The sequence below is a fragment of the Rhodamnia argentea genome, chromosome 4, assembly GCF_020921035.1.
Source record: "Rhodamnia argentea isolate NSW1041297 chromosome 4, ASM2092103v1, whole genome shotgun sequence".
Classification (NCBI taxonomy): Eukaryota; Viridiplantae; Streptophyta; class Magnoliopsida; order Myrtales; family Myrtaceae; genus Rhodamnia; species Rhodamnia argentea.
In genome coordinates, this window is record NC_063153.1 from 14,001,674 (window position 1) to 14,015,433 (window position 13,760).

Sequence of the window (13,760 nt, forward strand, 5' to 3'; positions counted from 1 at the left end):
CCTGTAGAGTTGATTAGGGGGGGTCGGTCAGACGAGTACACGAGAGAGGGGTTGACAAAATCACAACAGACTTCACCTAATCAAATCTACTAAATCGAGGTTTTTTTTTTTTTTTAAATTTAGACGACGTCGTGTTCATATTTGTCAATTTCCGAGCCTTCGGGATGGTGCTATCTGTGCCAACGACTTTGAAATCGGACTGATAACAAGGAGGGAAACGATCCAATGAAGAAATTGACTTAGATTAGATCCGAATTTTAGTTTCAACAATTTACTCTCTCTTTTTTTTTTTTTTTTCGATACACGTTGCTTTTAAAATTTGACTTTTATTCAATTAAAAAAATGCCCCCAACTTTTATTTTTGTTGTCGGTGTAATGGGTCGGGAAGTGTCCAGACCAGTTTTACGCATCTCAACCAATCTACTTCTTTGCGATCTCAGGGGCACTCTCCATATCTTCTGGCGCATTCGGGGATTTTGCCTACTCCGGCCGGCAATTAAATGCATTGGATTTTCCGACAAGAGAGATTGCCCTAATCTCTCTTCTTCTTCCCCCCTCTCTTCCTCTCTCATTTTCGAAAGAAAAAAAAAATTACATTTTCTGAAATACCCTTTTTGGTTATTCTATTCACACACGAGTCCAAAAGTATCTCCAATTTGCAGAAATCACCCGAGCCATTCCGTGAGGACTTGGAAGCTGTGGCTCCTATTCATTCCTGGCTTTGAGGCTGTGCTTGCTTTTATGCTGCGCATATACACTTGCTTAAAATATTAACGATAATAATCATTATCGAAAGCCATACAAAAGTGCAAACAAAAAGAAAAAAAAAGAAAACAGTTTCAAGATTGGGGTTCAACCTTCGCTCAATCATGGCGTCTCTTCTCAGTCCATCACCTGCCGTATCTTTGCAAAACAAGGTCCTCTGTTTCGGTTTGTCTGCCGCAAGCTGGATCGTTTCTTCGTCGGTTTGATACTGAAAACTTCACCATCTTCTTTGCTCGTCTGCTTGATCTCATCCGTCTTCTGGTGGGTGTCTTTGAATTATTCGTGCGGTTTCTCGATTTTTGGGTTTTTGGCTGTAAGTTTATCCACTGGGTTGCCGTTGCCCTTTTGAGCCTTTGAGGGCATTTGTTATTCGCGCTCAAGAATCGAATCGTCAATCGATACGAGTTCTAAGTAAGTTCAATTGGGGGTGCGGTGTTTGTAGACGGAAATGGAAGAAGCGGGAGAAATTTAAGATCCATTTATAAAAGATGCTAATTCATAGATTTTGACGGGGCAATTTCGTATAATCTCTGCTTGTTTCAGCTTCTTATACATGCTTGCTCTCCAATGCCTGCTTCTGCTGGTTGACTGACAGCTGTTTGATGAATTTTCTCCTTTGCATTCAGGTGAATCATTATAAAGGTAATGGCTTGTGCACTGGTGGGCCACATGCTGCAACTCAGCGCAGTGCGGCTCGAAGAGGCGGCAGATGCCGTCTTGCGGCGAAAGCTCAAGCAACAGTTGAAGGGGCAACGCTAATGAGAGGAGCAGATGCAGCGACCAACAGAAATGGTGATTAGACAGTCGTTTCGGGACTTCTATTTTTCCGATGCACTTTGATTTCGCACAAATGCTCGCGTAAATCTGACACTAGTATCTTGCAGTTCAAAGCATCTGGCTACTACTTTTCTTTTAGTTTCTAAAATTTTTTCTGCTTAAGCAACAGAAATCGTTTGGTTCCAAGTATTTCTTTATGTATCGTGTCACTTCCGTGTGCGATTTACTGAATTTTGTATAGTAGCTGGTTGACATCAGATGAACAATTGGAGTTGACAAATTGACTTGAAATGTTAAGCTGCCGTTTCATATCGAATTCCAAAGTGCGAAGCACATCTCTTCTGTATGGTTAAATAGGAGTTTGGGAGTAAATTGATCAGATCAGCGTGCTTAGCGGAAGGAAGTACATTTGCCTTTTCAGTGTTGTGGGTCGAAAATAGCTTGCAGAATCACTGATCGTCACTCATTTGCTTGTCTAGTCTGGTCATAGAGTGATCATCTTGGAATACTGAATCACCAAGGTTATTTTGTAGGACTACTTGTTTGCTGGCATAGTTATGCTTTTGTGAACCTTTAAGCTTTAGTAAACATTGGACGTTGATGCAGATATCGGATTCCTTAGCATTCATCACGTTGGAATCCTATGCGAAAATCTCGAAAGGTCACTCGACTTTTATCAAAACCTTCTCGGTAAGTCCAACTTCCCATGCCAACATTCAGGTAGAAGAATATTCTTTTTCAAAGGAAGCACATGCAAGTAAATGATTTGTCAATTCTTTTTTTCTGGTAAGTCAGGTCTCGAGATAAACGAAGCACGTCCAGATGACAAACTTCCCTATCGTGGTGCGTGGTTGTGGGTGGGTTCCGAGATGATTCACCTGATGGAGCTCCCAAATCCAGACCCTTTGACAGGAAGACCCGAACACGGGGGCCGAGACCGTCACACCTGCATCTCTATTAAGGACGTGTCTAAGCTGAAGGCCGTCCTTGATAAAGCTGGTATGTATCTCTTTCCTTAATCATTGGCTAGTAGTACACGCGTCTCGTGAAGCACGGGCCTTTAGCTCATCGGGATCAAGTTTTGGGTTGGGACAATGATGAAGTTGAGTACTTGTTTGGCCCTTTGTACTTGCAGGCATTCCTTACACCCTTAGCAAGTCAGGGAGGCCGGCCATCTTCACAAGAGATCCGGATGCAAATGCTCTTGAGTTTGTGCAGCTTGATTAATGAGATGCAAAATCATACATTCAAGTCTACTATCTCTGCACTCATGGACACTCCTATTCTGTAGTGTCTCAGTACCATACACACATATGTACATAATATTGCTGAGCTCTATGTGGTAAGCCTCGTTGTATTATCGGTGCCTTGGCCATTCCCTGCGCCTAAGAAGGATTTGGCTTATTTTAGTTCACACTTCACAGAGCAAGAAGCATTGTTTGAGTTCGTCGGTGCAGCTAGTTGATTTTTCGCTCTGATCTGCGGCAAAGCTTTATCCGTTCTTTGATGTTATCGATCTGGCTACTCCTTCGGTCAGAGAACATTACGTAAGAGCGTGCGCGCGATCATTCAGGATATGGATCCTCTCATTTGACGGATGAATTACCCTCAGAAGATTATGACAGGTTGGCAAAAGGTGCATGAATCATTAGACCTGTTAGGCTTTTAACCTGTGACAGTCTGAATGGGATTGGACCAGCATTGCAGGCCCAAACAGTTTCGCAATCCCCGTTTCGGCCGCACAAAATTTGGTCACTCAGGCTCTCTTGAGATCGTTCGTTCCGCCAACAAATTGACTATGAAAAACAAGTCATGCGTTCCGAATGACCAGAAAAGGAGGTTGCGGGATCAGCAAGTCATCCGAATAAATTGCGCTCATACAATACACCATGTATCGCCGAAAGGCGGGGCAATGGACTAATCGAATCGAAAATTAGACCGTTTGCAATTCGCGAACGCTGCGCCAAGGTGAGTTTCCATTGGAAAGCAGGTTATGTATATCTTGAGACGGAACCAATCCGAGCCCACAAAATCAAGCTGTGCATGTTTTGGGCCGGGCTATACTATAAGAACTAGGAAGCATGGTCTGGTCATGCTTTCAGTTGGCAATGGGCGGTGGCCGTGAGATGCATATAAACGAGTCAATTTTGCAAATTTTAAGGAACATGTGGATCTAGACCGGTTTCATCGATTAGCAGAAGATTCTGAATCGATAGGGGCACTAGCGCTTGTCTAAGAGAATATCAAGTCGAAGGGCCCGATTTGCCTTATCCCAAAAAAAAAAAAAACCGTGGATCTAGACCCTTTTGTACGAGGCCAAATACGGATGCCGTAGGTTTTACCGTTTTTCATTGACTTGACATTTTTTTATTATTTTATTCTACTATACAAGCCATACTTTGCGAAACCCTACTCCCTTCTCACACGTCCTCACCCCACTCTCCCCCGAAGATGGGGCAATTCTAACCCCCCACCTCCCTCTTCCCAAATGGAAAGAGTGGTTCGACTCTAATTCATAGACAGCGATTACTCAACTCGATTTGACGTGATTTAATTTGAAATTGACATGAACCTAGGTTTCTTTTTAATGATTTTTAGTAATATTATTTTCTCTAATTACGTTGAAAGATTTTGGCGATGATATGAATAACGGGAAAATTACCAAAACAGTTGTAAACCTATTGCATTTGTGCCAATTCGGTCCTAAATCTTTTTTTTTTTTTTGCCAATTCAATTATGAATTTCTTACATTTGTGTCAATTCAGTTTATCCGGCCAAAAATTGGCTAGAAATCGCCGAAGACGTGGTGCCTCCGAGCATTGACGTGGACAATTTTTATAATTTTTATTTTTATTTTCTATTTTTTTTATCTATGGTTGACGAGGCTTGACCCTCGCTAGCCCGGCCGTTGGCAAGGTCGACCTAGCAGGCCACAAAGAAAAAAAAATAGAAAAAAAATATTTAAGAATATTAAAATTTAACAAAATTTTAAAAAATTATCCATGTCACCATTGGTTTCGCCACATAGGATGGCCAACATTCTTGTCGGAGATTTTCGACCAAAATTAGCCGGATAGATCGAATTGATACAAATGTAAAAGGTCTAGAATTGAATTGGCAAAAAGAAAGTTAACTTTGAATTGGCATAATTGCAATAGATTTATGACTTTTTAGGTAATTTTCCTCATGAATAACATACGTGAACAAGGTGACACCACATGAATAACCAACCAAAATGAAAGTAAATGCTAACATGGCTCGGTTTGATAGCATTAATAAATGCAAAAAAGCTAAGAAGACCGCCCCGTCACTTTTCGAAAAGTGACGGGGACACACTGGCCACACAAGCCTTGGGCGATATGCTTGTCAACAGAAATTTAACATCTTCAAAATATGATTACCAAAAGCCCAACTTGGAATGTACGGTCACCATATCTCCTTCACATGATAGGACCGCCTTCCTAGCATGACCCTTAATGAATCAATCACCCATACTACAAATTAGGGGAAGGATTGTGCTGTGCAGTGCAGTGCTTAGGCCTACCATTTTTTCTTTACTATATCTCTACCTTTAGCAAATAATGAAACTATATTTTTTTGTACCTTATAAGTCAAATACAATAAAATGCGAAAATTATTTCCAAAATTGTAAAGGTTCTTACTAAATTTTTTTGGGATAATATCACGAAAAACTCTAAACTGGTACACATGTGATAAATTTTTTCCAAACTATTTTTTTTATCACAAAAAATTCCAAACCGGTACACCCGTGACAAATTTATTCGATGTTGGTTTTTGTTAAATTTTTCCTTCAAATTACTGATTTGGATGACGGGTGGCAGTTGGTGGGTGTATCAATTTGGGTTTTTTACCTTATGTTCGTAATAAGTGTATCGGTTTGGGATTTTTCGATGTATTAACCCAACTTAACGGAAACTAATGGAGGGTAAATTTACCATATGTGTATTAATTTAGATTTTTTGATGATAAAAAATGATTTGGGGGTAAATTATCACAGGTATATCAATTTGAGATTTTCTCGTGGTAAAAAAATAGTTTTGGGTGAATTTATCACAAATGTACCGGTTTGGGGTTTTTCGTGGTCAAAAAATTAATTTGGGATAAATTTGTCGCAATGTACTAGTTTTGGGTTTTTCATAGTATTAAACCTAAGGTTTTTTTTTTTTTTTTTACTTAATAGCCTTCAAATTTGTAATATATGAATAATATGTTACAGAAACTATTTCCTCGTTTTAATACTAGAAGAATTTCTTTGCAAATAATGTCATCATATGTGGAATATTCTGGAATATAATCTTTTCCTAAGGCAATGTCCCAATTAATAATGTATGAGAAGTTGAAGTAACATGACGTTAGAATATTTAAATATTAAATCACACATTCTTCTAATAGTTTAAACATTTAGAGTAGTTGGTTGTGGTTTTACAAAATTTTACACCATATCAAAGCCAAAGTCTGAGTTCAAATCTTTGTAGACCCCTTAGTTGTCTCCCTCATTATACTGCACCCTAGTGTTAGGGCCTTAATTTGTCTCCTTTACAACATGTGATGGGATGTGTTAGCATATTGGCAAAGTTTAGCTTACGTATGAGGCAAAGTGTCGGCATATCAAAGAATTGGCAGTGATATGACAAAATTTTACACATGTTATACGTGTTTTATTAGGTTAGATTAGGCAGATTATACATAGCACCATGCCATTATATAATCTCTTTTGCCGTTTTAGCTCCATGACAGATTATGTTCATCAACTCTATTAATATTTAAGAGTGTGCTTATTAGCGGAAAATGAATAATTTGGAAGACATTATCATAAAAATGATCGCTTGTATCGCTTACAAAAATAAATGAATAATTTTTTTTTATCATTCACGAAAATATTTAAACATAAATTATTATATATAACGAAACATCTTTCATTGCCTATAGTCTAAGTTCATATAAACATGTCAGTCCAAGCATTCAAAAGTAACCCGACGACCCAGCAACCACGTACTTGTCACGGTGTGGCTCCTGGCTTTCTCTCTACATGCCAAGAGATTTTCCAGTCATTGTTTTGGTGGGATGTTTTACAGTTTTAGTCGTCTTCAAATGTTCTTTTTTCCTATTTATCGAGAATAAATTTTCTTATGCTAGTCATGGTAAATTTTAAATTGGGTCGCCCGTGACGTCGGGTTTTGATTTTTTTTTTCCCGGGTCATGCTAGGAAGACGGTCCCGTCATGTGACAGAGACCGTGCATTCCAAATTGGGCTTCTGGTAATTATATTTTGAAGGTGTTAAATTTCTATCGACAAGCATATCACGCAAGGTATGTGTGATTAATGTGTTTCCGTCACTTTTTTGAAAAGTGACGGGGCGGTCTTCTTAGCTTTTTCAATTTTTTTTTTTGTGTCGTCCCTCGTACATTTGAGCGTACAAAGTACTCAACATTGGGGGAATGGTGGCTTTCGTGTTTTAGCATATCTTTCGATGGTTGCTTTCGTTCTACCTCTCATTAATCATTGAATGTTGCGTTAATCGGCCACATCCACAGTGGCTGATGCTCTTATTTGGACGCTTCTTTCTGCTTGGTTCAGGAAAAATTAAGATCGTGCCCTTTGTGAAACTTTATTCTATTTGTGATATGATTAGACTTTTCAATGTTGATTGATATCATCAATGATCGACCCGATAACTACTGTTCCAAGCTCCCTTTATAGCGAATTTGCACGAATAATATCCGGTCTACTATGTAAGGCCACGAAAATGGCACACCCCATGAATACCATAACCATAATAAAAAACATAATACACTATAGGATCAGAGGATTGGAGCACTTGATTTAGAATTCATTGAACTTGATGTGGAATGAGGGCTTTTTTTCAAATTGCGCGAAAATTTTTTTTTTACCAAATTAGGGGAGAAAAAACATATTTACCGTTTTGGCGTCCGCTCAGCAGTTAAACCGCCCAGCCGGGCGGCCGCGCCCCCCACCCCAACCCCTCTCCGCCTGCCCCAACCCCACCCCACCGATTTCGTCCGGCTCGGCCATTTTGTCCTTCTAGCAAATTATCTCCTAAAAAAATTGTAAAAACTCTCAAAAATTAGTAAATGGCCACAATCAACTGGCCATGAACGATTCAGAGTATTTTCGCCGACGACTTTTAAAAATGACGATTTTGCCCTTCCGACAAATTATCTTCCAAAAAAATTGTAAAAAATCTCAAAAATTAGTAAATGGCCATAATCAACATGCCATGCACGATTCATGGTATTTTAACCGACGACTTTTAGAAAATAACGGTTTTATCCTTCCGGCAAATTGTCAGCCAAAAAATTGTAAAAAATCTCAAAAATTAGTAAATGACCACAATCAACTGGCCATAGACGATTCGGGGTATTTTGGCCGACGACTTTTAGAAAATGACGGTTTTTCCCTTGTGGCAAATTGTCTCCCAAAAAAATTGAAAAAAATCTAAAAAATTAGTAAATGGCCACAATCAAGCGGCCATGGATGATTTATGGTATTTTGGCCGACAACTTTTAAAAATGACGATTTTGCCCTTCCGGCAAATTGTCTTTCAAAAAAATTATAAAAAATCTCAAAAATGGCCACAATCAAGCGGCTATGGACGATTCAAGGCCTTTTGTTTTGCTCGGCATTTTTTTAAAAAAGAAAATCGTGACGAAAATATAGCGAAGAGAGGGGGATACGAGAAAAAATTCCCAATTTAATTTAAACATGACGAAAATATTTGCAATAAAATAAAAACACTAACATCAATAAATGCACCCGAAGAGAGGGGGATATGAGAAAACCTTCGTGAGGAGAGGGGGATATGAGGTCTTAGAGAGTCCGATTAAAACTTGGTCGGGATATTAAGAACAAATCTTGCCGAAGTTAATCAAAGCGAGGGGAGGGCTCCCTGCGGACTCCACACTCTGTTCACTTAATATCCAGATCACTTAAAATCAGAATCAAAGTGAGGGAAGCACAATATGAACAAAAGAAGAGCTTCTGCGGAGGAGGGGCGAAAAAAACAAGAGGTTACGTGTAGAGGAGGGATGAGCTTCTGTGGAGAGGCGAAATGCAGAGGAGGGAGAAGCTTTTGTGAAGAGGCGAAATGCAGAGGAGGGATGAGCTTCCGTGGATGCTTTCCGAGCGGAGAGGCGAAATACAAAGGAGGGATGATTCTGTTGATGCTTTCTGAGCGGAGAGCCTTCGGCTTTGCTTTAAGCAGAGCCGAAGGCTCAGTAGTGCTCGTGAAAGGTGTTGCAGGCACCTTTCACGTCGTCTGCTAGCGCCCGTAATCATGCGCTGGCAAGGTAGGGGCCCCTATCCGCTCGGCGGTTTAAATGCCGAGCGGGTAGGGGCCCTAAGCACGGCCAGCGAGCAGAGAGCAGCTTTTGCTTTTTGCTCGCTGACTTGCTCGGCACTCACAAGGCCGAGCAAGAAAGCCCCTTGGCACCGTGGGTGCCGAGCGGGTACCCGCTTAGCGGTATGATCGCCGAGCGGGTCTTGCTTGGCACCCACACCGCCGAGCAAACCCCAAAACAGTAAATATATATTTTTTCTCCTAATTTGGTAAATAATTTTTTTTATGCAATTTGAAAAAAACCCCGTGGAATGACGATGATTCAGAACTCAAGTGTGCTTTTCCTTTACTTCCTCACCGGAACACCGATCGAATGAGAAACCCCTCACGAAGAGGTTTGTTCTTACTTTATGTGAGGGCAGTTGTGCACAAGAGAAGATTAGGGGAGGGAGTCCTATTTATAGAGGTTTTTTTTGCCGCGAGCCAACTCATCAAAAGCCGGACCCAACTCGACTCACATTGGCCAACCTCCAGTCTCATATTAAACTATCAAGTGTGTGTGTGTGTGTATATATATATATATATATACCATAGGGGAAACTAAGATCGAGGGACTCTTGCAAAAGAAAACAAGATATGGAAAGTGTGCAGAAATGATTGATGAGGAGAATGATGAAGGTATGCAAAAGAAAACAAGATATGGAAAGTGTGCAGAAATGATTGATGAGGAGAATGATGAAAGTATATAGAAGAAAACAAAATATGGAAAGTGAGTCCGAAATGATTGGTCGGAATATTAAGAACGCACGGCACTTTACAAACGTCTTTGTTTATGGAACCGTCTAAACAAAGGGCTGTATTCGTTATAAATATGGATAATCATAAGTAAAACCACCAAGTAGGAGGCACGGCCTTCCGATCCGGGGTATAGCAATATAAAGTACAAAATTCAAAATGCAGAAAATAAACTGCAGAATATAAAAGGCAAAGCTTGAAACGCCACAAGTAGGAGGCAGAGCCTACCGCAGTCTGTGGGTGTAAAGCTGGAAATGAGAAAACTTCACAATGTATATCACAAAATCAAAAGATTACAATGTGAGATCCGTAGATCCGTGTCAAAAGCTCCAAAAATAGAAAGATCTGGAGTAGATCTGAGAAGAAAGGATCTAAAATTAAAACAAATCGGGGAAAGATCTGGGTGTCACGACCTAAAAAATAAACAAGTTAATTTTCAGGCTAATGGATTATCGGGTTAATTAATTAACTAACCTAACTCGGACTCTCCCAAGTCCATACCAAGTCGCAACTTAAGGTTCAAATAATTAACATGCAATGTGTTTTGAATTTGGAGTCGCCACTAATCATTTTCGGTAGGTTGATTAGAAACCTAAATAAAATAGCGGGAGAAAACTATCTTATTTCCGCGAACCGGAGATTTTGAATTCGGGGATTTGGTTACGCTAGATTACTCTAACGCCCTTTCGGTACCATTTTCATGAAAAATATTTGATTTGGCAATTTTGATGGATTTTACTTGAAATTCAAAGATGCAATTTTTTTGATTTTTTCTTTTTTATGGGGATGTAAAACATTGAACTTTGTACGATACACCATGGGTGATTTAGAAAGAAAGAAAACGCAGCCAATCACGAGTATTTACGAAAATAAATTAACATGTAATAATGCTAAATTTTGAGGCACGTGACATGTCTAAAATAAACAAACAAATGTTCACACCAAACGATTACATTCTTGTAGATCGAAATGGAAAGGGTTACCTTCTATTACACAAAATCTTACTCACGTACACGTTATGGCTTCCTTCAAGATCTCGGAGTTGGAAGAACGTGGCTATCGTCGAAAAAAGGCAAGCAGTGGCGTTGTTGGATGGCGAGAGGCGAAGTACGTGTCGGGACTCGTCGAAAATGATGCTCGACTAAAACTCTTTTCTTCACTCTCAAATTTTCTCTTCCGATTTTTCTCAAGAACTATCTTTTTCATCTCTAAAGAATTTCTCTCACAAATTCTCTCAATTCTCTTCCACTCTAAAACTCTCTCAATTCTCTTTTCACTCCCCAAAAAACTCTCTCAATTCTCTTCCTCTTTTATAGGCAAAGTTCTTCATTCTTCATTCTTCATTCTTCATCTTCATTTCTCCACCTTCCATTTTCATCTTCTCTTCTTCATCTACATCTTCTCTTCTTCATCTTCATTTCCTCACCTTCCATTTTCATCTTCTTTTCTTCATCTTCATCTTCTCTTCTTCACCTTCCATTTTCATCTTCCCTTCTTCATATTCATCTTCTCTTCTTCATCTTCTCTTCACCATCTTCCTTTCATTATCTTCTCTTCTTTATCTTCTCTTCACCATCTTCCTTTCTCCATCTTCTTTTGGTATTTGCAATGCAGTCCCTAAAGTTTCAAGTATTTGCAATACGGTCTCTGAAGTTTCAAGTATTTGCAATACAGTCCCTGAAGTTTCAAATCTTCTCGGTGTATTTTTCCATCCCGTGCCTAGTCTAGACGCATGCTAAATTAAGTGTTCTGCTTGCCCAATTATATGCCAATGCAATGTACGCTAAAAATAAATATGTGAGATGATTTTTATTTAGAACTAAAATTAGTTCTAATTTTTATGCAAAAAATAGATTAGTCAAAATTTAGGCGTCAACACTGGGTACTTACTGGAAAATCTCTAGGAAGTAAGAGAGGGAGTCTTCAAGGTAAAGGGGTTAGCTCCTTACTAGGGTCGGCTAGGAAGGATGGTCGTCCAAAGGGTTAGAAGGGATGGAAGGGATCCGAACTCTCAAGGTGTGAGGGAGATCTTCAGAAGGGTTCCTGAATCGGGGAGGAGACGTCCTGTCTTCCAACATCTTCTGTCCGTCTATTTAAAGAGAAAATTCACTGTAGCTATAGTGCTACGGTTTAAAATTAAAAAGCCGCTACAGTGTACAGTGAAAGTCTACAGTGCACATCATACATTATACGGTATTTAAGTATCTGATGCCAAGTCTTCGGTATCTTCTTCCTCGTCTACAACGTCCGCTTGATTGATACCGGGTAGTATTCCATAACAGTCATCTTCATTAGTGTTTCCACTATGGTGTGAATCTGCTTGGGAATTCCTGGTGTCCTCATAGTCTTCAATCGCTTGTTTCATCATCTTCCAGAAATCGTCTTCGGTAGATGCTCCCGCTAGTTTGGAGACAGTTATCGATTGGTCATGCAAAAAAGTCGTCTTTGAGACCGGCGTCTTGGATTTAACCCGTCGCGATTGAATCCATTTTTGCACACTGTCTATGGAATATTTGTCCCGGAAGGTAAAGCCATCCCACCATTTAACCTTAAACCTCCTGGATAAAATCACAAAAGTAGATCCGGGAGCGCCTACTTGGTATTCAAAGTCCCAGGCAAGTACCCGGGAGATACGAAAGGTGGCCGAGAAAAGTAGAAAAGCTGGATATGTCTTTTCTACTGGAGTTGGTGTATAGGATGATTTGAAAATTTGGTAGGACTCAAAAACGTTTTGGGGTTTTTGGGGAAGTATGTCAATAAATGGTCCAAAATGATCCCACCACCGTATGAACCAGTATGGTAGGTTTGAAATGTCAAAATTGTCTTCAAAGTAGAACAACCAAGTATGTGTTCCATTGAGATTTTGTCTGAAAAAGGCATTCCACCAAGCTTGTTGATAGTCAAAATATGTGAAAGTGGGTCTGTGAGAAATTATTTCGGTAAGCTTGGTGTTGAATTTGATGGGAGCTCAAGGAGAAAGGTCCCGATCAGAAGGGTGAATGACCCTTGTAATTTTTGCAGTTGAATAGTTTACAATGTCGGGATTTTTATTATCAGCAAAATGTCTAAATTTTATCGACTCATCCCGAGTCAAAATCCTTTCATAAAATTCAACTGTCTTTAGATTGTCATGAGGAGTAAAATATTGGTTTTCACCAAACATTTTTCTTGCAAAAACAAAAGGGTCTTTGTGATAGAAGCCTTTTTCAACTGTCATAATTTTTTCTAAATGTCTGGGAAACGATTTGGATTTAGTCTTGATATTTTTTCGAGGGGCTGGCGATGCCGGAATGACCACCTCATTCAAAATATTTTTTGGTCTTAGAGGGGAAGGGGACTGTACCTCTTTCGTAGTCAAAATTTCGTAACCCATTGCTGTCAAAAGTTACGGCGGTATCATGGCCAGCTTGTCATAAGGTAGAAAGACAGATTTTGAGTCTGATGGTCCGAGAAGTTTGGTCGAAGAAGATTGACCTGTTCCCGAGGTTAATTTTGGTTGAGGCTGTTGGGTCAAGGATTTGTCCGAAGCTTTGGTTGCCTCAAGCCGCCTTCGAATAGGAGTTAGTTTGGCTGGAACTATTTGGGTCTCTGGGTGGGCCGGAGCCTTGCCTTTGTCTTTTCGAGGGGGCATGGTGAAGGATTTTTTCCCCGTAAGAATTCACGGGTGAGAAAATCAGGAAGAGAATTTGAATCTCCGTGTATAAATTCAATGTCAAAGTCAAAAACAGATAGGATGGCTTGCCATCGTGCAAAAATCTGTTTAGAGGCTATGTTTAAAATATCTTTCTGCAGAATGTCTTTTGTAGATTTACAATCAATTCTCAAAAGAAATTTCTGGTTTAATAGATCACCTTGGAATTTAGAAATGGAAAGAACAATGGCAAGAATTTCTTTTTTGATCGTGGAATAATTCTTCTGCGTATCATTCTAATGTTTAGAAATAAATTGCACAATTTGTTCTTTTCCCAAGTCATTCTTTTGTTTCAGAATACCTCCATAACCTATATCGGAGGCATCGGTTTCTACGATTTTGAAAGTAGAAGGATCTGCAAGATGTAAACAAGGTATTTCTTTAACCAAGGTTTTAATCTTGCAAACCGTGTT

At 39.5% G+C, this 13,760-nt stretch overlaps 1 protein-coding gene across 1 annotated transcript; it reads left to right on the plus strand.

Annotated features, from left to right (window-relative positions):
• Positions 1-653: 653 nt before the first annotated feature.
• LOC115756335 (glyoxylase I 4) lies at positions 654-2,794 on the plus strand. The gene is made up of 6 exons (XM_030696059.2): positions 654-767; positions 823-917; positions 1,392-1,557; positions 2,149-2,232; positions 2,338-2,541; positions 2,678-2,794. Exons 2-6 carry the CDS (start codon positions 870-872, stop codon positions 2,767-2,769), a joined length of 594 nt encoding a protein of 197 aa, XP_030551919.1. The 5' UTR covers positions 654-767; positions 823-869; the 3' UTR covers positions 2,770-2,794.
• Positions 2,795-13,760: the final 10,966 nt, after the last annotated feature.